The sequence below is a fragment of the Ochotona princeps genome, chromosome 3 (assembly GCF_030435755.1).
Source record: "Ochotona princeps isolate mOchPri1 chromosome 3, mOchPri1.hap1, whole genome shotgun sequence".
Lineage (NCBI taxonomy): Eukaryota > Metazoa > Chordata > Mammalia > Lagomorpha > Ochotonidae > Ochotona > Ochotona princeps.
Genome location: NC_080834.1, coordinates 21785006 through 21812347, shown reverse-complemented (window position 1 = coordinate 21812347; position 27342 = coordinate 21785006). Strand labels below are relative to the sequence as shown.

General features: G+C 37.5%; 1 protein-coding gene across 1 annotated transcript; it reads left to right on the top strand.

Annotated features, from left to right (window-relative positions):
- Positions 1-1778: 1778 nt before the first annotated feature.
- Positions 1779-27342, top strand: BCHE (butyrylcholinesterase). Its single transcript, XM_004598348.3, has 3 exons — positions 1779-3295; positions 18590-18756; positions 26842-27342. The coding sequence occupies exons 1-3, from the start codon at positions 1779-1781 to the stop codon at positions 26964-26966; spliced, it is 1809 nt and encodes a 602-aa protein (XP_004598405.2). The 3' UTR covers positions 26967-27342.

Here is a 27342-nt window from a genome sequence, read left to right as displayed (position 1 = left end):
GACGGAGACAAGTTTACATATATGCTCAGCATATTGATCTTTGGAGAAAAATACCACATAAGCATGTGGATTTAATCAGGCATTTCTTTTGATCAAACACACTTAATATCACTAGCTCTCCCATTCTCAGCAGTAAATGTACTTGTTTTAAGTGGGAGCACCTGAAGGTCTGGTCTTTTTGATAGGAGAATCCTTATTCTCTAACGTAAAACAGCACAAGTGAAAACAAAACAGAACTGGCGCAAATGTTCGATTCTCTGATGATTAAGGTTTTTGTTCATGTATTTGGTTTCATGTTATTGCATCCTAAAACCTAGTAAAGGAACTGAGCTTGACCTTCTGGGCCCTTTGTTATTGCATAAGCAAGAGAGTTTAACTGAATGTCAAAATCAGTTTATTTTCAATATTCCAAATGACAATTTTGTTTTACATTTTTCTTTCTCTGTGGCTCTTCAAAATCTGAAATACCTTTATTACTCAGAAGAAACTCATATTTGCCTTATGAATTTTGATAGAATTTGGCTTTCCTAAGCATTCTCATTATGACTCCTAACAAACATTGAAGCAGGTGCCAGCTACTAAAACTGTCACTGGACACAAGAACATCCTTTTCCCAGTGACTTAGCAACTGTACAGTTTAGTTCTCTGTTTTTAGTTATTTGTTGCATTGTCAGAATCCCTTTCTGACTACATTGAAACCATCATTTATTGTAGGCATTTTAATCAATTAACAATGAATATGTGCCTTGAGAAATGACTGAGTCTACCTTTCGTCTAAGCCAGTGTCTTCTCTCATGTATCTTAGTACCAACCGAGAGTTCTCTGTTTTCTGCTTTGGGTGTCTACTCAAGCCATTAATTCTCACCGTGAGATAGAGAAACCTCCTACAATTTCTAAACTTCAGAGGAATTGCCCAACGTACATCACAGCACCATTTTTTCCCCTCAAGTGCTAGCAAGTTTGTTCACAATTTGCAGAAGAAATTACATCACACTAGTTTTGTCATTTTGTAGTATGGGAATGACTTGTCTGCTTTTTCTTCTAACCATGGACTGCATTGTGCAAAGAAGGGAACCACAAAACAACAGACGGAACTGTGAGACGGGAAAGGCCGACACTGCAGCTTGATAAAACTTCTTAACTCTGCTCACAGTTCTGTTGAGCATTAGCCAGCCAAGAAAGCTGAGAAAATACATGAGTTTGAATTGTCTTCTCTAGTGCAGAAGGAAATTATATCTCACCACAACTTAACTCCATGTTTTCTGCAACTGTGTATAGTACGTAGCTTAGCATATCAAAACCCATGGAAAATTCTGGGTCATGGGTGTTTTGAAAAAAAAAAAAATCTGCCAACCAACCAAACAAAAAATTACAAAAATGATTTGAAATGTTTTTTCAACCAAAATAATTTCATTTCTATGACATTTAATTCAATTTTATATAATCTTGTTAAAGTCCTCTTGCATTAAATTTGTCTAGGACAAATTTTCTCCTTAAAATATTAAATCTCATTTACATATTTATAATAACAAATATTCCCCGAATCAGATAAATTCTTTTTCCCAATCCACTTACTTTTCTTCTAAACTGATAACTGAAATGCCTCAATTTTCTTTTTTTTAAATCTAGATTGGATTTTATAATGTCAGTAGATTTATTAGTTTTTATAATTTCTAGGATTCAAGAAACAGCTGTATTTCAGGGAATTAACGTATTATGTAATATTAAATGCATAACCCTGATGAAATTTTGTATTGCTTTCTCTTTCAGAAGTCAACATGCAGAACCAGGACACGATCACATATATTCGATTTCTTCTGTGGCTTGTTCTGTTCTTCATGGTTATTCAAAAGGCACACAGTGAAGAAGATGTGATCATTACAACCAGGAATGGGAAAATCAGAGGGATGAATGTGCCTGTTCTGGGGGGCACGGTAACAGCCTTCCTCGGTGTTCCCTATGCACAGCCACCTCTTGGTAGGCTTCGATTCAAAAAGCCACAATCACTGACCAAGTGGTCTGGCATTTGGAATGCCACAAAATATGCAAATTCCTGCTATCAAAACATAGATCAAAGTTTCCCAGGTTTCCATGGATCAGAGATGTGGAACCCGAATACTGACCTCAGCGAAGATTGTTTATATCTGAATGTGTGGGTTCCAACACCCAAACCTAAAAACGCCACCGTCATGATATGGATCTACGGTGGTGGTTTTCAGACCGGAACCTCATCACTGCCAGTGTATGATGGCAAGTTTCTGACTCGGGTTGAAAGAGTTATTGTTGTATCAATGAATTACAGGGTGGGTGCACTTGGATTCTTAGCATTGCCAGGAAATCCTGAGGCCCCGGGCAACATGGGTTTATTTGACCAACAACTGGCGCTTCAATGGGTTCAAAAAAATATAGCAGCATTTGGTGGCAATCCTAAAAGCATAACTCTCTTTGGAGAAAGTGCAGGAGCTGTTTCAGTCAGCTTACACCTGCTTTCTCCTAGAAGTCAGCCATTGTTCACCAGAGCCATTCTGCAAAGTGGATCATCCAATGCCCCTTGGGCGGCCATGTCTCTGCACGAAGCCAGGAATCGAACGTTCACATTAGCTAGGTTTGTTGGTTGCTCCAGAGAGAACGAGACAGAAATAATCAAATGCCTCCGAAGTAAAGATGCCCAGGAAATTCTTCTTAATGAAGTCTTTGTTGTCCCGTTTGATACACTCCTGTCGGTTAATTTTGGCCCAACTGTGGATGGTGATTTTCTCACCGATATGCCGGAAACACTGCTTCAGGTTGGACAGTTCAAAAAAACCCAAATCCTGCTGGGTGTGAATAAAGATGAAGGGACTGCCTTTCTTGTATACGGTGCTCCTGGTTTCAGCAAAGATAACAACAGTATCATAACGAGAAAGGAATTTCAGGATGGTTTAAACATATTTTTTCCAAGTGTGAGTGAATTTGGAAAGGAATCAATCCTGTTCCACTATGCAGACTGGCTAGACGACCAGAGACCTGAGAACTACCGTGAGGCCTTGGATGATGTGGTCGGCGATTACAACATCATATGTCCCGCTCTGGAGTTTGCCGAGAAGTGCTCAGAGATGGGGAGCAGTGCTTATTTTTATTATTTTGAACACCGATCATCCAAACTTCCGTGGCCAGAATGGATGGGAGTCATGCATGGCTATGAAATCGAATTCGTGTTTGGCCTGCCTCTTGAAAGAAGAGCGAATTATACGAAAGCCGAGGAGGTTTTGAGTAGATCCATTATGAAACACTGGGCAAGTTTTGCAAAGTATGGGTAAGTATCACTTATAAATCATTGTTGTCTGGTTTTGTTTGTTTCGTTTTGCATATCTGTTGCACGGTCTGACAGGTTTTGCGCATGGCACAGAGAAGATTTAATTATCCTGGTTGTGCAGCAGCTACTTTCTGTTACATTGTGAATTTCACTTAGAACTTTTAATCATAGCAGTGCAATGAAAACTATGTTCTGATTTAAGCTTCTAAATATTATAAAGTGTTGACAATGCTGTTCAAACTTTGTATGGAAATAGCATTTCCCTTGAGCACTGGCATTAGTAATACAGTTGCTTTTGAACCTGAAACTTTACAATGCTCCCAGATTTTTTTCAAGTGTATGGGGTATATTTTGAATGCTTGGCACAGTGTCATTAGAAACGTGAGTAATTATACCTCTGACCAAAAAAATCACAGGGCAAGATGCTGGTGGACTGAGCCTGAGGCAGAATACATGCAATCCAGCACATCATTCTTTCTCTAATAGGGGTTTTCAGAGTTCTTTGATAACCTATGATTGGCACCTTCTGTGAAGTCTTTTTATTCGGCTAAATGTTCTGAATTTGACCAATCTGATGCCGGGATTTAAATAGAGTTCACACTAAACCATGATCTTCCCTGATGTGTGATATGTGTTGTGATATTATGTCCTCAAGAGAGAGAAGAAAATATGGACAGTCGCAACTCATGGTGATTTAGCTTCCTATTTTTCAAGTTTATGATGCCATTTGGTACAACTATAATTGAAAGCTTGCATATTGGTTGTTTCCCGGATGTCAATCTGTGATAATATATTCTCTGGTGATGAGAAATTCCCAGTCTACCACGTCACAGATAAATGAACAATTGGAACTGTAGCACACTATAGCACTATGCTGTTGAACTACAGTGTTTAAAAGAATGGCTGTATTACATGTAATCTGAACATTGTTTATTTACAATGGTTTTATTTGCATGTAACTTCACTTTTGTGTTTAATAAATTTCAATGGTAAATAAATGAAAGTTAACATTTAATTTAAAATGAGAAGTTAATGTAACAAAGGTTAAAGCTTAAGGGGTCTACGTAAACCTTACAAAACAGTGAAGCCATACTTCACGAAGTGATTTTATTCACAGCCTTTGCTATAGTTGACCATAAGCAAGAGTGAAACATTAATTTTCCTTTTATGCCTTAAATTTTTGGTATTGAGTCTCCACACATTTAAGATTATATGTTACTAATTGAATACTTTATTATTATAAGATAGACATGCTAAAATCCACACACTTATGTCTTTAACGTAGATGCATATTCGTTAAATGTTTGTTTTCATTGATTTTAAAAACATAGTTAAAGAAACGCAGAGATTCCAACGGAGTTATCTTCCATCCACTCATTCATTCCCAAGATAATCCCAACAGCGGAGAATGGGCCAGGTCAGATACAGGAGCCCAGAATTCCTTCTGGGTCTCCAACATGAGTATCCAGGACTCCAGCATATCCACCTTCTGCAGTTTCCTCAGTCAAAGAGCCAAAGTGCAAGATTTGAAGGGGAGCACCAGAGAATCAAATCAACCATATAGGCCCTGTCTCCACCTATCTATTTGAAAGGCATTGTAGTATGAACAGTTTCATTTAACTGACAAGGTGAGAGGTGTATGGCTTCTATTATTAGTCAGGAAAATACAGAAAGAGTAATACTTTTTAAAAATTCAGATGAGAAAATTCTGGTTCAAAAAAGAAAAGTGGGGCTCAGCTCGATGGCCTAAGGACTAAAGTCCTTGCCTTACATGCACCCCGGGGTGCCATATGGGTACAAGGTCACATATCGGGTGCTCCACTTTCCATCCAGCTGCCATCCAGCATGTGGCTTGGGTAAGCAGCGGACAATGGCCAGGGCCGTGGGAGCTTGCATTTCCTCATGGGAGACCAGGAAGAGGCTTCTGGCTGTTGGCTTCACATCGGCTCAGTCCCCGCAGTTGAGGCCACTTGGGTAGTGAATCAGCAATGGAAGATCTTTCTGTGTCTGTCTTTCCAACAAAAATAAATAAATCTTTAAGAAAAAAAAAGAAAGAAAAGTGAATTGTTGTTAATAGGTAGCGGGGCAAAGATTAACTATGATTCAAAATGATTAACTTGCATTTAATTTTATTATACATTAACCGGGTTGTCTTCATAAAGCATTGTTAAAAGCAATAGGTAAGAATGGCCACAGCATTCCAGTCTTCACACGTAAGACGTTAGCATGCTGATGCATGCCTAGCTAATGTTACAGAGATAAGAGCAGAGCATGGTCTCAAATTCGATATCCTGAGCTATAGAGACAAGTTCACGCTCATGAAAAATTGTCATCTAGTCCAATTATTATCAGACTTATTAATAGATTTTCTGACAGATAATAGGTATGGGGTTTCCTGAGTGAAAGGAAAAAACTTTCATCTCTGCTTCTGTAACTATTTGTGGTACATTACTATAATGAACCCATGAGCACATTTGATGACTTTGCAAAAGGGTGAGGACTAATCCCATAGGGTTAATGTTACTGCTCTCGTGAGGACATGCACATTCTGTTTAAATCCTTTTGCTCCTTAGTAACTAGTTGAAGAATTGCTTTGAAAAGAGTAAAACAATAAATGCCAACTGGCATTCTGGTATCAGTTTAATCTTTACAAAAAACAAATGTACCGAAAATGCACAATGCTAGAATTCATCAGAAAAAGATGAATTTCATGAAATTGTCCAATCATTTGCCAAATCAAAGAGCAGTACTCCTCTAACATCACTGATATTGGAGGAGATATGGAACCCTGATGCTTCTGAAAAAGACGAAACTCATAAAGAGATTCCCAAGATTACTTATTTGACCAAATATTTCAGAATTTTGCATCATTGCAGTTAGTAATTTTACTTAACATAAGGAGGTCATTAAAACACAGAAAATTGTATTTATTGAGTCATTGTTAAAAATATAATGCGATTTATTTCACATTTCTTAAATGTTTCTGTATTTGAATAAACTAGAATAACATATAATCTTTTATTCAATCTAAGAATTATTCTCAAAATGGATACTTTAGAAACCAGTAATAATTGATTGATATATGTTAAATGGCATGCTTCAATCGGACAGTGACATCAAAATCTTGCTTCAAAAATTGCATCTATTACTGTATAAAATATCATACTTCTATGATTCTTCCACAATTCCAGATGAGTAGGTTATTTTTTTTCAAATTGCTATGCTGCAGGAAGTTATTCCTGCGTGAATTTTCCATCCCAGTAATATCAGGATTACAGTATAGCAAAAAAACGAAATTCTTTTAACTTGTGTTTTAATAATTTGTAACACATATTATGCTAAAATTGAATATTTCATTGCTGTAACTGGGTGATCTGACTGATTATAAATTAAATATCAATATTGAATATTCCACACACAAGTCTGGGGTTAAGGAAAAAGTAGGGATTAGCATTATCAGTTTGTATAAGAAAGCAATAGAAGCTGGGATTATAGCAGTTGTGGAAATTATAGTGACAACAGAGATTTGTGCACTGCAAGTTAGAGATAAGATAGAAGCTAGAAGGAGAAAAAAATCTGAAAAGAAGTGTCTCAAGAAAAGAGTTAATTCATGTCACTGTTACAGAATGAAAAACACAGCTATGTAAATGCGTGCTACAAATGTGGACACCGCCAGTGCAACGCTCTCATGTTTTGATGGAGTGTCAAGAACTGAAACTTCTAAGAAATTCAATTCAGAGTAAGAAGGAATTCTCATACTGCATTCTGAAAACGGTGCAGTCATTCAACAACAGTCACGCAGCCCATATTCTGTTATTTAACTGTGTCGTGGCATTGTGTGTTAGACAATGTTAGAAAATCAAGCATCCTATTGTCAACATGTATTTAACAGTTTCATTTATTTGGGAGTAGAGATGCATATTACAACAATTATCTTCACTTCGTGGTAATCTTATCTCCATTTATCTTACACTTCATCTAAGAGAATATGTGTAGAACATGTAGTAGAATTTCAATCATCTTAATGACTAATATTTCATACAGCAGATGTACTAGATCTTGTTATTTGCTTCACCCATTTTGTAAAATTTATTTTAGCTTTATTAGAAAGTCCGATTTACAGAGAGAAGGGGAAACAAAGAGGGAAGCTCTTCCTTCTGCTGATTCACTCCCCAAGTGGTTTTAAGTGTCGGGCTGAGTCAGTCTAAAGCCAGGGGCCTTTTCCAGGTCTCCATCACGTGGGTACAGAGTCCTAAGACATTGAGCCATCCTTTACTGCTTTCTCAGGATGCAAGCAGAGAGTAGGAGGGGAAGTGGAACAGCCAGGATTAGAACTGGTGACCTTATGGGATCCCGGTGGATGCAAGTCCAGGACTTTAGCCACTAGCATACCGCACAAGGTTCTCAGCCAACAGGATTTTTGTTTTGATGATGCTGAGTTTCTTAACCTCTTTATAAAGGTTGGATATTGGTCCCTTATCTGTCCTGTAGTGTGCCAAGATCTCCTATTCTGTTGGTTGATTCTTCATTTTGCTTTTCATTTCCTTTGCTGTAGAGAAGTTTCTTGGTTTGATGTAGTGTTTATTTTGGCTTTGACTGCCTGTGCTTTTGGTGATGTTTTAAAAAGTCTTTTCCCAATTCCTGTATCTTGGGGTGCTGCCTGTGTTTCCCTCCAATGGTTTGATGGTTTCTGTGTGCCGATTAGGTCCTTAATCAATTCAGAGCTGGATTTGTATAAAGTGAGAGGTGGGGACCTCGCTTCTTACCTGTGCAGGCTGGTACCCATCTGCTCTAACATCTGTTGAAGAGATCAGTATTTTCCCCTCCATTAATCAGTTCTCTTGTTGAAGATTACTGACTGTACATGTGTAGGCTCAGTTTCAGGATTGTCATTCCATTGCGCTGGTATAATTCCTTGTTTCTGTACCAATAATGAATATTTTGATATCTAATGCCAAGTGGCATGTCTTAAAAAGTGTAATTGTGATTCCTTCAGCTTTATTTTTAAGATTCAGGATAGCTTTGGCTACTTGTGGTCACTTGCTTTTCCAGATGAATTTTTGTACAATCTTTTTTTTTTTTTTGAGAAGGATGTTGTGGCAATTTTGACTGAGTTCTCAATATATATCACAGTAATATGGATATTTTGATTATATTAATCCTCCCAATCCAGGACCATGGTCATTTTCTCCTTCTTTTATTACCTATGCCTGCAAAACTGTATCAAGGTAAATGATAGTACTTTATGTGTAAAGGTATTTTATTAATACTTTCCTATAGTCTATATATTTTTTTACTTTTTCTTAAAGAAAAATAATAGTATTGTTTTAAAAACTATAGCTTCAATAGCCAATACAGTTAGTTTAAGTGATAATACATACGGGTGGGTTCCGATGGAATTATGGCTATACTCAGCAATCTAATAGGAGCAGAACAAGCTTGTTAAAAACTAGTTGTACTTTCAGCTCAACACTTGGTTTTCTGCCTTTACCTGACCCTTTCCTGTCATGATACATTTAATTATCAAAATGATGCTGTTGTTTACTTTCACTAAGGAACTATACTTTTTTTTATTTAATTTTTTTAATTTTTAATTAATATTTAGCATTATGTGACAGTTTCATAGGCTCTGGGAATCCCCCCACTCCTCCCCCTCCCCTCCCCCCCGGTGGATTCCTCCACCTTGATGCAGTATTACAGTTCAAATTCAATCAAGATTCTAGGAACTATACTTTTGTAAGAATTTGGGGAATAACGGCGAGTGATTAGGAAGTGGAGAAGGAGGAAGCCCTGCATCTACTAAACTGTATCTTACAAACTGCATACATACATATGTGTTACATGTATATTATACACATACATATGTGTGTATATGTGTGTATATATATATGAAGTTGTACCTCAAATTAAAAATGCATTTTGAGGTAACGTTCCCGAAGAGTTTTATCCTGCAGGACATCTCAGAAACATGCTCAAAGGCTATAATGGGAACACCACTCAGGGTGTTTTTACTCCTACTGTGTCGTGAGAAGCACGGTTGTGCGTTTGTGAGCTGAAAGTACTGATGAAGGTTACTCATTTTTATCTCGCCAGCGCCGTAATTATTATCCTGATTTCATTTGCTGTATTTTTAGAAACAATAGTTATAAATGCAATACAATCTATTCGGCTGGAAATTTGGCTGTCAGTAACTTGTAAAATGGAGCACAGCAAGGAAAATCGAGAGACAGTAGACAAAGGGAAAACAGACAAAATAGCTAATCATGAATTCGAAACACTATGGAAGCTATCACAGAAATATCTGTGGCTAGATATTCTACATAAAGTCTGTTTTGGGACATAATCATTTATAATGGATCCTATATTCTAAAGAAAATGTTACTGGCAAACATCCTTGGATACTTTTCTCAGCTTAATAAAGAAATTAAAAATAGTCAATCAATTGCAGAGAAATTTAATTTGTCAACTGAACAAATGAAAGTGAGAAGCAGGAGGGGAAAGTGCCTCACAGGATGGAATTGGGAGATGGGGTGTCCTCTGGGAGGTACACACAGAGGTTTCTTGAGGTGTCTTGCATTTTTCAGGGTCCCCTGACTCCCCTTTGTCAGGCTAGACATGCAGATTTTCTTCCCAATTAATGGGCTATAATCACTCAATCAATCAGGATATGGCTGGGCAATTCCTGTGCTGACCACTTGAAGACTTTATATTAGGCAGCTGACAAGTGATAAGTTTCCCAACAAACAGTGAATGTTCAAACTCAGGACAGTGAGATGGTGGTCCAGGGAGAACGGCCTCACTGGCTTTGTCTCTGGACCTCATTTTAGCATGCTTGAACAACCTCAGCAAACATCCCTTTAGATTTTCAAAATAAGAGACAAATCAGAAACTGTGATTGTCTAAGACACTTTAAAAAAAAAAGGCAAGGGTCCAGTGTAGTACACGAGTGGCTAAAGTGGCACATGCTGGGATCCCATATGGGCACCAGTTCTAATCCCATTCAGCTCCCTGCTTGTGACCTGGGAAAATAGTTGAAAATGTCCGAAAGTCTTGGGACCCTGCACGCGCTTGGGAGACCCAGAAGAGTCTCCCGCTGTTGGCTTCGTATCAGTTCAGCTCCTGCTGTTGAGGCCACTTGGAAAGTGAATCAGCTGATGGAAGATCTTTATCTCTGTCTCCCCTCCTCTCACCGTATCTGATTTTCCAATAAAAAGAAGTCTTTTTTTTTTTAAAGAAGGCAAATTTTTAAAGGGAACTGACAGGTCACAGATTAAAAGCAATATAAGAGTTGGGGGCGTAGGTTGGGACAGATCATTTTTCCTGTGCAAAGTGTTCCCCAGGTGAGGGCCTTCAAATACACACATGACTGAATGGCTTTTGTTTGTGTAGCGTCATTATTCTGGCAGTCTTTATGATGGCGTTTGTGCTTTGGACCCTGAGACGTCAAATGCTGTCGGTGACCTGGCGACAGTTAGCAAGTCATTCAGAAACCACATTTATCAGTGTGGTCACAGGGAAGGAATGACCAAACCCTGTATTTAACCTCTGTGAGAGCCACAGGCTCCAGGCTGCTCATCCTTCTCACGTCTCTCTTGGGAAGTAGGTACCAGTAAGCGCTAAGCAAGGAAGAGAAGGGTCAGCTGCTCTCAATAAGCTTCCTAAATTCATCCCACTATTCCTTTCTGCGACTCACCAGCCAAGCTCAAATAACCACATGTTCATTAAAAGTACTTGGTCATCCTTCTTGTGTTCTGTTAAGCAGCATTAGGACATGTATTTGTAATAGCCATTTAATTCCTTTTAATGTCTGTCTGTACTAATTAAAGCAGCAAGTTATGAGATCAGGACACTTTCAGTCAGTTCTGTTTTATTTTATATGCATTGCTCAGAGGTCACTTCCCGGTAATAAAATGTCATTATTGTCATTATTGATTAACACATTTTTTGTAAAAAAAAAAAAAAAAAACTCAAACTTTTTTTAAAAAAATGAAATAACAAAAACTACAACCACCACCACAACAGCATTTCATGCATTGCCTGAATAAAGAAAATTCATTTTCTCACGAGAGAAAAGTTTTAGTCTAAGGTACAGAAGAAGTGTGGACTGGGGATGGAGGTATGGCTGGGGACAGATCTGTTTTCAAATGCCATACAAAAATAACAGATATAATCTAAGTAGGCACAAAACTGAGAACCTTTTGATAAGATTTATATAGAGAAAGTTTTTATGTTGGTTTTTGACGGAATAGTTTACAAGATCTAGTTGGAATTCTCATAGCGTCTGAGTCAGATACTTTGGCAACCAGATACAGCATTGGATTAGTTTGTCAGGAACAGAACGGCCTTGTCTCCCAAGTGACAGGTGGACAATATCAAGTGAACAGGCCGAAGTTAACATGGTTTTATACAGATATTCTAGAGAAGATAGAGCAGCAAATGAGAAAATACAGTGTCATTGTAAGGAAATCATACTTTAAAATAATTTAATAATAAAAATGTGATTATGAGGTACTTAAGATTGCATACTAATAAAATAGAGTGCCTCAGTGATATTTAAAGCCTTATATGTTGTATCATGAAAATTTCAAATATTTAAAATAGACACTATTTATTTTTAAAGACTTATTTATTTTCTAGATTTATTTAATTTCATCATATATATATATATATACATATATATATGTCATCACATGGAAGATCTTCTCTGTCTCTCCTCATCTCTATATATCTGACTTTGCAATAAAAAATAAATACATCCTAAATAAAAAAAGAATAAGTAATGATGTAACCTTAAAGTTTCAAAGTGAGCTGGAAGAGGAACTGAATCATACTAAGACAAATATTCAAGAATTAAGGGATATTGAGGAACGGGCCAAGAGATGAGTGAAGGGAGTTCCAGAAGGCACATAAAGAAAATTTGGGTTTATGCATATATTCAAAAAATAATAAAATCAATCTTCCCTAATCTGTAGAAAGAATTGTGAAATAGAATAGAAGAGGGGCACAGAACTCCCAGCCAGGTTGATCAAAATTGACCTTCACCATAGCACATAATTAGGCTTATTTAGTCAAACATGAAGAAAAGATCCTTAAATATGTACATGAGAAAAAAATCAATATACATATAGAGGAATGCAATCAGACTCACAGCTGACTTATCACAAGAACCTGTATGATGCAAGACAATGGAGTAACATTCCAAATTCTAAAAATAAAAAAAAAGTTGACCCGGTATGACTTACCCAACAAAGCTTTTTTTTTTTTGTCTTTGAAATGAAATAAAATTCTTACACAATAAAGGAATTGCAAAGAATATGACTCTTCCAGACCTGCCCTAACAAGTGACACTTAAAGATATTCTCTTGACAAAGAAAAGGAGTGGCACCCATGAAACACCAAATGCAAATGTGGAAAAGATTCCAGTAAAATAACAACAGAAGACTAAAGCAAACAGGGAGCAGCACATTGCTAAAATGACAGGGCAACATCGCCACCTATTCTTGTTAGCCCTGAATGTAAATGGATTAAGCCCATCAATCAAACATCACAGCGTAGTAGCCTGGATTAAAACAACAAAACTAATCTATTTGTTGCCTACAGGAGACATATCTAACCAACAAACATCAGCAGAAACTGTAACTCATGGATTTGATGTTTGTTTTTATTTTAATTTCTCCAAAATAGTTTTTTTTCTCATATGAAGTTCTTCACTGGCTCACAGGTCACACAGTAGCATCATTTTCTTCAAGACAGTTCTTAGTTTTCTTTTTCATTTCTTCAGCAACACATTAATTATTCAGTAGTATGTTATTTAGCTTCACAGTGTTGTAAATTTCTACTTTTTTTCCTGTTGTTGATTTTGTTTTGTGGTTTTTCATTTAAGGGATGTATAGCGACTGTGTAATGGAGACTATCATATTCAAATATAAGGATACAATGCAGTATGCATCTCTACTTCCAGATCAAAGATGGACTCCCAATGAAACTCTTAAATATATCTTAATAAGAGGATGCTGGAGTCTCTCTCATTGTCTATTGTAATAATAGACTTATGACACCTGTGAAGAACTATACTATTGTAATAATATAAAGGAAATCAGTGAGGGGTGGGATGGTTTTGGGGAAGGGGTAAGACAAATCCGAAAGCCTATGGAACTGTATCGCAAAATAGCGGTGATGATCATGATCATAATAATAATAATAAATGCAATGTTTTCAAACATCATTTGCATCATTAAATGAATGCAATTGCATGTGCTACCTCTCACAAATTACTTAAAAATGTTTCTTGTTGGTAAATAGTAGCATCATATTTAATGGTCATATCAGGATATTTAGCTAAAACACTTAAAACACCAAGTTTATCAATTTTGTAATGTAGGATTTGAAATGTATTCAGTCATCTTAATGACTTGTAATGGAAAAGCTATTCTCCTCCCCTTAGGCTTCTTCTATAAAATATGAAAAATAAGATCACATAGTTTAAAGATTTATTATGATGATTGATTGTTACTTCATAAAAAGCACTAGAACCTAAAACATTTCCAGTAAATACAGGCTGAAATGCATTGTCCTGGGAGTGGGTCTTTGGCATACCAGTTAAGCCATCACCTAACAAGATTGCATGCCATATTAGTGTCTTAATTCCTATCTCTATTCTCTCTCTCTCTCTCTCTCAGCTTCCCTTTGGGAAGCGAGAGATGACGACTCAAGTCCATATTACCTGTGATGTACGCGTGAGAGGCCCAAGTTGAATCCTGGGCTGTAGCCTGGAGCAGACACAATCCTTCAGAACATTTGGAGAGTGAATCAGTGAATGGATATCTCTGTTCCGCTCTGATTCTATGTTCTCTCTTGAGTTTTCAAATAAATAAGGACATCTTATATGAAAATAGTTTGTTCTTATTTATCAAGTGGTTCTGAAACATAACTCAAGTAACTTCAAAATATCTTAGCCAGCATACACCTCATTTTTTAGAAGAGATGCAAAAACAAAGTTGTGTTTTTCATTTAGAAATAACATGTAACCATAGACAGTGTATTTACAATCCGCTTGCACCTGCAATTACAACATTGAGCTTTCAGGACTTCTTGGCAATTTCTTACTCATTGCCAAGACATAGGGACTAAGGACATCAACAGATAGCACCAACCAACCAAACAAAAAGAGACATAGCTAGTGAACACAAGGACAAAAGAAGGCCGCTTTGTTTCAAGTTTAGAATATTTTCTTGATCATAGTTTACATAAACTTTGGCCTCTTGTTAGAATGAGAGATTTCCTCAAATCATATACATACAAGAACGTTTGAGTCATTTCATCAGGCTATAGCAATTAGGGGATGTATATAGTCATATCCAAGCGACTATATTTGTTTGTTGCCCTTAGGAAAAAAAAGCAGGTGCAAACATAATTATTCTTCACACTTAGAAATTACGCAGGATGGATTAGTGCGATAGCAAACTCTTAAAACAGGAAGCAAGGAGAGAATGGAATAGAAATAACTAAGAAGGGAGGAAAATGTTCTGTTTCTATTTAAATGGATCTATTTAAATGTATTCCATGCAGCTCATTTTCTGGAAAGCTGGAGGAGGTGACCATGGCCCAGCATTCCTCTTCAACTCCCCAGCTCATTATGCAAACTCTTCTGTCCAAACAGTGCAGAGGAAAGAAGAAAGCGCAAACCTGCAGACCATGGAAACTTTGCTCCTCATATGAAAAGTACCCTCAAGCACTCAGACATCTTTTGACAACCTTTTGTTCTTTCAACCTTTTGTTCAATGCAACCTAATTACTAAACGAGAGCTGTACACTGGTAATTAAGCTCTCTTTGGCACCCTATCCAACAACTTGTGTGAACTGTTTAAGTCAGTGAGCTAAGACCACAATTAGGTTTTAAATACTAATTAAAATTAACCATTCTCACAATAAATAAAAAAATGTCTTAAAGTGGGCATCAGATTCCCAGCTATAAATTTATAACACATACTGTAAGACAACACATCTCAACAAAGGTGAAAATGTGTTGGAAAATTTTGATATGTGTTAGAAAAGAACACATCTGTGTGTCCTGCAGGTACTCTGTGTTTTCGATTAAGTATAATTCAGTTGAATTTGTCTCTGTCTTTTGTATCTTAACCATTTGGTCACTCAGCATTTCAAATAAGTAACTCTTCAGAAACATGTAATTGGGGCCCCACACTGTGGCCTATTGGCTCAAGTCCTTGCCTTGAAACCACCAGGATCCATATGGAAGCTGGCCCCACTTCCCATGCAGCTCCCTGCTTGTAGCCTGGGAAAGCAGTCCAGGACAGCCCAAAGCCTTGGGACCCTGCACCCGCGTGGGAGACCCAGAAGTGACTCCAGGCTCCTGGCTTCTGATAAACTCAGCTCTGGCCCTTGAGGCAGCTTGAGGAGTGAAGCAGTGGATGGAAAATCTTCCTCTCTGTATATCAAACTTTCCAATTAAAAATAATTAAAAAAAAAGAAACATGTAATTGTATTAATGACATCTGATCATTTTTTCAAGAGCTTCTGTTAAGGGCTAATAAAAGTGATAGTAACAAATGTGGTTAGACTAATATAAAGTGTATCACAACAGGAACCATTTTAGGAGAGTCATATGGGGCTGGCTTGATGGCATGGTTTATTAAGCTGCCACTTGGAAAACCAGCATCCCATGTGAGCACTGGTTCCCATCTCTGCTGCTCCGTTTCTGATTCAGCTCCTGCTGATGGCCTGGGAAACAACAAAAGATGACCCGGGTGCTTGAGTCTCTGTTCCCCATCTAGGAGAGCTGACTGAAGCCCTGTCCCCCGGGGTTCAGCAAGCCCAGCTGTTGCAGCTATCCTGTGAATGAATCAAAGGAAATCTCTAACTCTGTCTCTCAAATAAATAGATAAAACTTTAAAAAAATGTGTCACTCATGGACAATACTTAGTCACACCCACTGGCCGTGCTTCAGCCGCTGGCCTCTGTTGTAGTCATGAATCGTCCACTCTCATAGGACATCTCCAGCCGTGCTCTCCTAGCTGACCTCTGCTTGTTACTGGTTCCAAACCGTCATCTCATTTCTGCACAGTTACCGTCATTGTTAGTTATTCTTAGACATATTCTGTGTGCAGCTAAATATATCTCCCCTTCCAAATATTTATGTAAATGAAGTGTAGTGGCTTATTAGTACTAAGTGAAAATACGTCTTCCTTTCTATTTTCTCCCCTCCTGGGAAGTTTAGCAAACGTATGTGTTTTGCCTTTTCATGGCATTTTATACTAAGATTGTACCGGTATGCATATTTTCCTTATTCATCTGTCTTCCCCTCGCTTGCTCTTACTTTCCACTTTTCTATTTACTTCCCAGAAAACTCAGAATTCCTATTTCTATGTGAAACTGAGAATGGATTATAATCCTCTTTTTATGAATAATGAAACACTAAAAATGTTTTTAAAAATCCCCTTATTTGACCATGTGCTTTTCAAATATAGATTTGTTAGATCCAAGATGCCACGTTTAGTTATTTTCTGACTTTTTGCAAATTTGTATGTATGTCGTTACAATCCTATTTCTCTGATTATTTAGATTCCAGAATAGAAAAAAGAGACTCTTTGTGTTTAGCTAACTAACTAATGAATTTAGGGAATTCTTTTCTTAATACTTTTCTCTAGTTTCCAGGCGCAATAAAAAAATTAAGAGATACATGGAAACAAATAGCAACAGTATAAGATATAGACAATTGCGCTGATACAATCATAATTGAAGACATTTTGGCTATGATGTTTTCTATATAGATTTGCATTATTTGATACTATAGTTCTTACACTGGCTCATCAATCTATATTAGCATATCTAGAAGGAAAGCTGCAATCATATAGAACCTTGACGGGGGTAAGTATCGTGGCCCGGCAGATCAAGGCCGCACTTGCACTGCCGGAATCCCAAATCCGAATGGTGGTTGGAATCCTAACTCCACTTTGGATCCAGCTATCCACTCTAAGTACCCGAGCCTTTGTCACCCATGAGGAGTTGTAGGAGGATGTTCCCGGATACTCACATCATTCTGGCCCAACCCAGCTGTTACAGGCATTGGGAGAAGTTGTATCTAGAACAGACAGCTGTTTGGTCAAAAAATCTCCAGAATACTAAATACTTGCAAGCTAAAATCTGAATCCTTTTCCAGGATGTGTCATTTGCTATGAAAATACAAAAATCTAAGTTTTCATCTCCTGAAGCAGATTCATTGTTTATGTGTTCATTAATTCTGCCCCCCTTTCTCGGGGGTCTTACCACTTTCTTTTCTGATTTCAACACTGTATTTCCCCTTAGTCATTTAACCTCAATGTTAATCCTCTGTGTAAGAGTCTTGACTCCTATCATCAGGGAAATGTATCTGAGAATAAATTTGAAAATGTGCATAAGACCATGTTCATTACCTTTATCTGAATCCAGTGGGCGATGATTGAAAGATCCTCAAATACTTAGCTGATCTAGAACATAAGATATAGTTGAAAGTGCGACTCAAGACAGTTTTTACAATAGTGAGGTTATTGTTTCGGTAATCCATCCCAAACTCTCACAGTCATGACTAAAACAAAAAGAATGAAGTACAACAAAGCAAGAGGTGACTCTATAATATTCACTATGAAAGGATTAGATTGGAGTATGGGGAGCATGTGAAATAAGAATAACAGTGTGCTTTTGAACATATTCAAAGGTGGATGACAATATATTTCATTGAAATAAAGCTTTCCCCATCTCTCTTTATGTTATTCAAAACTCTGTGGTGGGTGTTGGCGTTTTGGCTTAGCAGTTTACAATGCTGGTCATGATATCATCCCATATAAAAATTTCCATTAGAGTCCTTGCTGCTCCACTTTCAATCCATCACCCTGCTAATGTGCCTGGCACGGTGTCCTAAGATGTCTCTTGCAGGATATTAGAATGGAGTTTTTAGCTTCTGGCTCCAAACTATTGCAGCTCTCAGGACTGTAAACCATTTGTGGAGTAAACCAGCAGTACCTGAGCTCTTTCTCCTTAAATTTCGCTACATTTGCATTTCAAATAAATATAAATCTTAAAGGAAAAAAAGAATGTGTTAAATGAAATTAAATATAATTCTTGCAAGTTTAATTGATAGAGCTTTTCAATATCTTCAAAAGTGAACTAGATAACATATTTGATATGATCAATAGATAGACTGTTATGACTACTGGAATGATCTTGCTAAACGTTTTAGAAGAATGAATATTATTGTTAATAATTCCAATTAAAATGTAATGTCTCTGTTTCATTATTTAGATATCCAAATGGAACCCAGAACAATGGCATAACATGGCCACTCTTCAAAAGTGCTGAGCAGAAATATCTGACCTTGAATACGGAGTCCCCAAGGATACACACTAAACCACGTTCTCAACAGTGCCGATTCTGGAAAGTCTTTTTTCCCAGAGTCTTGGAAATGACAGGTACACGTCGTTCCCGGTGTGCTTAGGGAGTGGGAATGGATTCTTATGCAAACGGAAGACATTGCGGACTATCACAGGCGCAGAGGTGCTGCTAATAAGTAGTTATCCTGAACTACAGTTACATGAGTTCAACGGAAACATTTGATTAATGAATTTCTTATACCAACTATTTTAAGTGTTTGCTGTAAGAGTATATGAAGTAGATTAGCAAGTAATATATATAATAAAATATAAGATATGTGAGTATAGCTTCATCTTCATATTTGATTATTGTTTGTAGTCCTGTCTATACTCCCAATAATAGTAGTCTTTGTAATTACTACTTGTTGAATTCTTTATTTAGTGGTGGATTAAGCTTGAAATTACAAAATAAACTGAAAGCAAGTCATTCTAAAAATTATAAGAAAATGAAGAAAGAATGAGGCAAAGGATGGGAGAGGGTGAGAGGAAAGTGAGCTACTTCAAGTCTTTACAACTGTGTACATGAAATACAGGAAATGTGTTTTCCTTATATAAATAAAGGATGAAAATGTATGAAAAGAAAATTTCAACATGTCTTTCCCAAAGATAAAATGTAGCAGGATAAATAAAGTCTTGCTGTATCCTAGTCAACCAATCTTCGTTCACTTAATGGGTAATTAATATGTTTTACTGATTAATAATAAGTATATGTTCATTATCAGAGCAACAAAGCCATTCTTTTGTCTTCTAAGAGTAAATAAGAATGAATTGATTTGGTCTGCTACGAGGTTCAGCATGACAGCATCTGGTGTCCATTACACTATATAAAAGGAATCCCTCATTCCTGCTAAGGATAAAACACCCAGTCTAAACATTCTGAATATGCTGAGCTTAGAAACAGACAGACATGATATGGCACATGAAATCATGAACAGAATCGTAAATCATAAATACATTCACAGCTACAGGCTATAGGTAAAGCAAAATTAGGGGAATGGACTCATATTATGAAATAACTCCAGTATTAATTATTAGGAAAATACTTTAATGACCTTGCATGTTAAACATGGTTTACATTACTATGGTCTGTTCTGTGAAAACAAAGGCGCATGAATCCAACTCGCTGTCGGCTTAAAATGCCCTGCGATTGAGAGCTCCACTGCTTTCTCAAGTCTGTGTTCCAGTTTTAATTTTTAAAACACTAGTGGATTCAAAGACGAAGCTTCTTACTGGACAATTGCTTGAGGATTTACCTGTCTGCTCACAGCACCCTGTCACACTGCGGCTTTGTGCTATCACAACCTGGTAGATGCTGTTTGTTTCTTGCTTGGAAGCCTTGGGGGATAGTTTCAGAAAAATGTGAAAATTTTGGAGATTCACACGATTGCTTAATATGACTCTGGACTCTACAATATTACTCTCCAAAATTACGGTTATGTTATCCATCTGTTTGGAAGGGGTGTCTCACACACCAGCATTATGTGTGTGACCGAAGTTCTGTGGCAAAATATACACCCACAGACGGGCTTCTGCAGCCACTGGCCAAGCAACAGAACTGTCCTTGTGTGCTCTGCGAATGAATAGGCTTGAGGTCATAGGTTAACTCTGCCAACAGAGCCACAGAGGTAGCGTTCAGCCTCCCACAAGCCATGTATTCTTCAGCTGGTTTTACTGTTCTTGCATGACAGGGCTTGGAGCAGAAATGAGTGGGGACAGCAGAGATGATTTCAAATGAGCAGATTGAGATAACAGTTATTTTGGTTCAGAATGTAGTGATCAGTTCTAATTTATCTGTTGATCAAATGGAATTTCAATACAAGTAATGTTGAACATAAGCTTCAAAAATATTTCTCCAAATACATTTCTAAACACACACACTCCAATGTTTTAGGGCAGCTGCTTCACCTTCCATCCTAAAATATGGAGCAACTTTAAAAACATTTATTTATCTTTATTGGAAAGTCAGGTATATAGAGAGGAGGTGAGTCAGAGAGGAAGATCTTTTATCTGCTGATTCGTTCTCCAAATGGCCGCAACAGCTGGGCCACGGGAAACAAACTGGTGCCTGTATGGGATTCTGGTGCATGCTGGGTAAGGACTTTAGCCACTAGGCTACCACAATAGGTCCCTATGGAACAACTTCATAGCTTGAAAGATTTATTTTTTAATTTTTATTGGAAAGTCAGACAGTTTGAGCAACAATGAACTTTATAAAACACATCCTGCTCTGGTTTAGTTTTCAAGTTTCAAGAAAGCAAGATCTTACATTTTATTAGCACTTTAATATGTAATTTACCCCACCAAAAAATAAGTTTTCCTATTAAAAATGATTCATGTATTTTAATTTACATGCATATGATGATATAACACCAGTAGCAAATTTCCAATAATAAAAATATTACATTTAATCAAGCAAGACCAATACAGATTTATATTTTGTAAATAAATAAAAGGTTCTAGGCATCAAGAAAAATGTTCACATTTTTTATATTTTTCATATTAAATACTTCAATCTTTTTTTGAATATTAGTATTATTCAAATGATGTGGCATGAATTATTAATACTTTTTCAAATGTTCATTCGTTCTTACGTTTGAGTAATCAGATTGAGGCAAAGAGTAAGAGGGAGACGAAGAGGGGTCATTCTTGCATAGACTGGTCTGCTCCCCGAAGACAGCATTGCTCAGGTCTGTGTCGACTGTATCCCGAGCCAGCAACTGTGGGGATCTCTGTGTGGAAGCCAAGGATTTGGGAACCGGACCCACTGCCTAGCACGCATGAGGCTGCGGGGGGAGCAGAGGCAGGCCTCCGTTGCAGCAACTGAGATGGGATGACGGCTCGCCCTGACTCACAAGGACTGCTGGCACTTTTGAAAGTGGTTCTAAAATGAAGGATATTTGTAAAGGAACTACTACTTGGCTTCCTTTGAAAAAGTTTCACACTCTTGAGATGGAAGCCCAAGATGTTTTATGTATGCCGCTTCAGCAGTAATTTACAGTTGATGAATATTTTCCAACAAAACATTTCTTTAAATGTGCTAATCTGGCACCTAACTATATTGCATACACTGACAAGAAAACAAAATATAATATTTGTTTCATGTGTTATGAAATTTAAATTTTCCCTAAGAATGTGCTCTAGATATTATCTACCTGATTATAAAAGAAACAAAGCAAATCAAAGAAGGACTCATTATTTATGACATTAACATTTTTCTCATATTTAGTATAATACAGATATCAAAAGTTTGGGTTAGTGTGAAGATCCCAGTTCTGTTGCCTGCATCCCACATCAGAGCATCTTGTTGCAGGCTCACCTGAGTCCAGCTTGCCAGATGGACATGAGAGGATGCGTCCGTTCAACACTTATGTTTTCACTTTAAAGTTGTACTTAAAGTCTCCATGAAATCCAACCTGAGTGTACATTTTGGAACGTATGACTTACAATACTTTTAATATTATTCTAAGCACATTTCAATATAATCTCTTCCAACTTTACTTCCTCTAGCATTTTGAGTATATTCATTTGCTTTTTGTTCTGTCCTCCTTTGGCCTGAACACGTATATCCCCTCCAGATACAAATGTTAAAGCCCTACTCACCAAGGTGATGTCATAGAAGGTGAGCAGGACTCAAGGATAGAGACTCCTCAGAGCAGTTAATGCTCCTCCAAGGAAGTTGGCTACTCCATGTCAGGACAGAGCGGTTAGATTGCCTGGAGAGAACCGAGTATCCCCTTGCTGGACTCCAATTCTGTGCTGCCCTTCACCTTGAACTAACCTCAAAACTGTGAGAAATGTGTTTAGAAGCTGCGCAATATATGGCAGCTTGTGACCACAGCCTGAAACAGCTAGAACATGGCTTAGCGCTGCACACTTGAACAATTTGTGCAGCTTCAATGAAAAATTGCTGATTGTTAAAATGCAGGGATAAATTGATGGTTCTGTAATTATCTTCCCTTTCATAGAGAACAAAAAATCCAAGACAACTTTGGTAGCAAAACAAACATCTCAGAAACATGAGTGAATGTGTTATGCCAGTACTAACCATAACTATTCCTCTCTTGTCAATCAGCAAATACTTAAAACACTGATTCAATTCTATTATGTTTTCCTAAAACACATACTTAAAGCATATAAACTCTGTCTTCTATTAAACAAAATGTTTAGTGCCATGTGGAGAAATTGTAAATTATTTAATCATAAGACTGAGCAGGTTAAAAACAAAATTTAAATCCATGGACCTAATACAAGGCATAAAGAAATTAATTTTCTGTAATAAAGCATATATAAATAGATTGTAATTTATTCATATTTGTATGCAGATTCTCCAAACTCTTAAAAGGCTTATGCTCTACTCACGAGTCTCAAGCATTCATATTAAAATTGTTATTCAAACTGTAAAGAATTAATTATTTTCCAAGGAATATTCTGATCATCAAAATAATTTAAAAATTTTAATTAGTAAATATCTATCACAAATGGCCACTTTTTCTGGATGCATTGTTTGCTGTAATATCAAGCAATGCGTTTTTAGAAAATAAAAATCACTTAATTTTACTTTTGCATATCTAGAAATTGATTTTTTACTTGAGTTGCAGATAAATTGTATTTTCTTACACAATACGAAATATGCTGGTATCTATAAGATGGAAGTGAGCTATTGCCAAAATGCTACACAGCTATGAACAAACTTGGTAAAATGTTCTCCTGCAAATGGCACTTAACATTTTTGTCAAGGCTAATACAAGTGGATTGTGTGAAGAGAGGAGTTGAAATTATGATCGGGTGAGAGAAAGTTTCCTTTAAAATTGGGATGGAAAAAATACATATGTACTTGAGAGGCAGATTAACAGAGTGAGAGAAAGAGAAAAAAAAGAGAAAGAAAGAAAAAAGCCTGTCCAGCAGTTCGTGCCTGAATTACCCCAAGTTAGAACTCAATGCAGTGGGGACAGACCAGACTAAGCAAGGCTGCAACACCTGTGCGCTGCACGTGGACTAGATCAGGGGAAAGCCAGGCTAGGTGGATTATTCCTGCTGGTGCAAGCATAAATTAGAGTGGGTGAGGGATGTTTGGGCTTAGCCACAGCATCAGCTGGCAGAAGCTGGCACTGGGGACTAATTCTGCCAAGTCAAATCACAGAACCACCCAAAGAGTGCATAAACTGGGACTGAGAGAGACCTGGAAGGGAAATAGTGGGTTCCCCCCTCTTGGGTCACTACTCCCGAGGGAGGGCATGAAAACTAGGATGGGGGCTGAGGTGGCTAGACAGAGAGGCACTCAACAACATCCGTGAGGGCTGGATAGTTGAGTTGGTTAGATGGAACTAAGCTTCAATATCCACTGACAAGTACAAGAGCCAAATAGGATGTGGGACAGACTGGGCTAGTCTGCTATACATACCGGCAAACCAGGGTAGAGGGCAGGTCTGGTGGGGGTTATTGTGGGTCGCCCCGACTAGGCTGCAGCTCTCACTGGTTGATGTGAGGGCCGAGTATGTGCTGGGCAGAACCAGGCTGGACTGCAACACCCATTGGTTCCAGTGCAAGTCAGGACTGAAAACAGAATCAACCCAGCAATTGAAACCACCAGCTGATCGTGGTGATGGACTGTGCCGGGCCCTGTGCTTGCTAGAACATACAAGAATCGGGTCTGGGAATACCTCAAAGTTTCTTTGGAGATCTCCCCAATCGAACCCTAGCCAAGAAAAGACAGAGGACAGAGCAAGTCAATCAACCACCTCAGCAAAATATTGACAGCGAAATACTGGGCAAATGGAGACTCTATGATGGACTGTGTCAATCAGTGGACGACATCATCGAGCGAAACTGGCAGCGATTCATAACTGGAGAACTATTAAAACCATTTGAGCAAGGATCTCAGAGCATGCCCCACATCCGGGACTTAGGGTGGGTGGGAAACCCGGTGGGGCTTCTCCCTCAATATCCCCCTTTACCTCAGATACATGATGGAAACAATATGGACATAATACTATTACCCACTTCCCTATACCCCCTGAACCTTTTTTTTTTAACCGTAATTAACTATGTAAAGATTGTCAACCAAAATACAATAAAAAAATTTTTAAAAAGACAAAAAAAAACCTCAATGCAGGTCCCATACTTGCGTCAGAGACACCCAGTTATTTGACCCATTACGACTGCCTAACGGGTTTCCTTAACAGGGAAAGAGTCAGGACAGTACTTTACAACAGCTTGAACGATGAAAACTGAAAGATAAACAGAGCACTCGTATTTCTCTTGGTCCTCTCTTATGCTTGCGATAACCTGTCCAGAAAGGTTGCTATGAATTTTTAAGTGTGTACCACCTAGGAAAGGTAATTAAACAATCACAAAAGTATGTGTCAGGTTGTTTAGAAAATATTTTCCATTCCTAATTTCGTTATAATGTCATGACTAGTTGATATTAGGAAGTTTGCTTTTTGATTTTTAATACTGTTTATATTTTTATAAGTTTGTATCTTTAGAAGACGTTACTATCACGGCCAGGATTGTTAATTTTAAAAGGACATCTGTTAAAAGGGTTGCATCTCTGTAAGAATACCTGCATTCAATCCCTGGCTGTGACCGTTGTGGATTATCATGCGTGAACACAGGGCTGCAGGTTACTTTCTCATATGCAGATTTCTCTTCCTTTGGATATATTCCCAGGAGTATGTTAGCTGGGTCATATAACAGATCAGTTTCCACTTGTGTTAGCACTCTCCATACTGGCTTTTACAACAGCTGTACTGACCTACATTCCCAGCAAGAGTGAAATAGGACCACTTTATTTGCCATGTCTATGCCAGCATGTGGTCTTAATAGATTGTTGAATTACGCCAATCACACTGGTATTAAGATGGACCTCAGTGTGTGTGTGTGTGTGTGTTTCCATAATAGGTAGAGAACCTGATTATTTTTCATGTCTATTAGCCATTTGAATTTATTATTTGAAAAAAAAATGCTTGAGGACCAAATATGATGACTCAGTGGCCAAGTCCTAGCCTTGCATGTGCTGGGATACCGTATGGGCACCAGTTGGTGCCCTGACAGTGCCACTTCGCTTCCAGCTCCCTGTCTGTCACCTGGGAAAGCAGTACAGAACGGTCCAAAATCTTGGGATTCTGCCAGGTGGGACACTTGAAGAAGCCCCTGGCTCCTTGCTTCAGATTAGATCGGTTCCGACTGTTGTGGTCACTTAGGGAGTGAACAATGGATGGTAGAGCTTTCTGTCTCCCTTCTCGCTGTGAATCTGCCTTTCCGATAAAAATGATTAAATCTTTAAAAAATGCCTGCTCGTTTGTTGTGGTCTTTGGTTTCTCTATTGCTGAACTTTTAAACCTCTTTTAAATCCTAGATAATGGTTTCTTATCTGTTGTATCGTGTGCAAAGATTTTCTCCTCTCCTCTCGGTTGCCTCTTCACATTGTAAATCCATTTCCTTTGCTGTTTAGAAGTTTCTTAGCATGATACAGTCCAGTGTGTTTATTGCACTTTAGGTTGCTGTACTTTCAGTGACTTCTAGAATTCATTATCTATTCTTATATCTTTGATAGTTTTGAAGACCCCATACTTCCAAAAAATAATACCCAGATTTGCAAAGATTTTGTTTACAAAAAAAATGTTTTGTAACATTAAGTTATATAGAACATTGACTATGACACATTAGGAAATAAATATTTACATAGATCAGTGAATTCAATATTATCCTATGAAAAATAATAGAAAATAGATCTAAGATTTTTCATACACAAATTAATACCCATGGTCTAAATGAGAAATTATCCATTATGTATTTGTTTTAGCAAAAATTCTGTTTTTTTCTGAAATTATATTTCTAATTTTTGTGATATTTAAATTAGAATTTGTCATCCAACAAAAGCATAAATAGATCTTTTCTTGCAGCATTTAACATATGTCCTCCACATTTACTGATTTGTAGTGCTCCATCTTGTAGTGTTCACCTGTTTTGTAAAAATTCTGTTATGTAAAAGAAGGTTAAAATCATTGAGCTTTTAAAGCCATTTTTACATAAATGTGGAACATTTTATAATCATACTTATTTTTCAATGAAAGTAAACAGATTAAATTTTCAATTAATGCACATTACGTTCATGTTTTACAGGAAATATAGATGAGGCAGAACAAGAGTGGAAAGCAGGATTCCATCGCTGGAACAGTTACATGATGGACTGGAAGAGCCACTTCAACGACTACACCAGCAGGAAAGAAAGCTGTGCAGGAATCTAAGGAGCAGATCCCCCCTTCATGAAAGGCGCCTTTCTCTGCTGCACAAGGGTAAACAGCAGCTCTCAGCCACAGATACCAAGGAAGCTATGACACAGCTCAGAGAAAAATGCTGGAAGGAGTATCTCAATTTCTTGCATCTTTAACTTTGTATTTTGCCTAACATATAAAATTCAAATGGCTATAGTGTATTTACTTTAAAAAATCACAACATATAGTTTGACAATTAATTATATGTGCATTAAAATGAAGTGAAGCTTCAAAACCCCCTGAAGAACTTTGAGATAATTTTCCTCTGAAATATAAGCTATGGTTTTTAAACTCCATGTACTCTCATTGCCACACATGGACAGGTATCTTTTCCAAGTGAATTAAACCT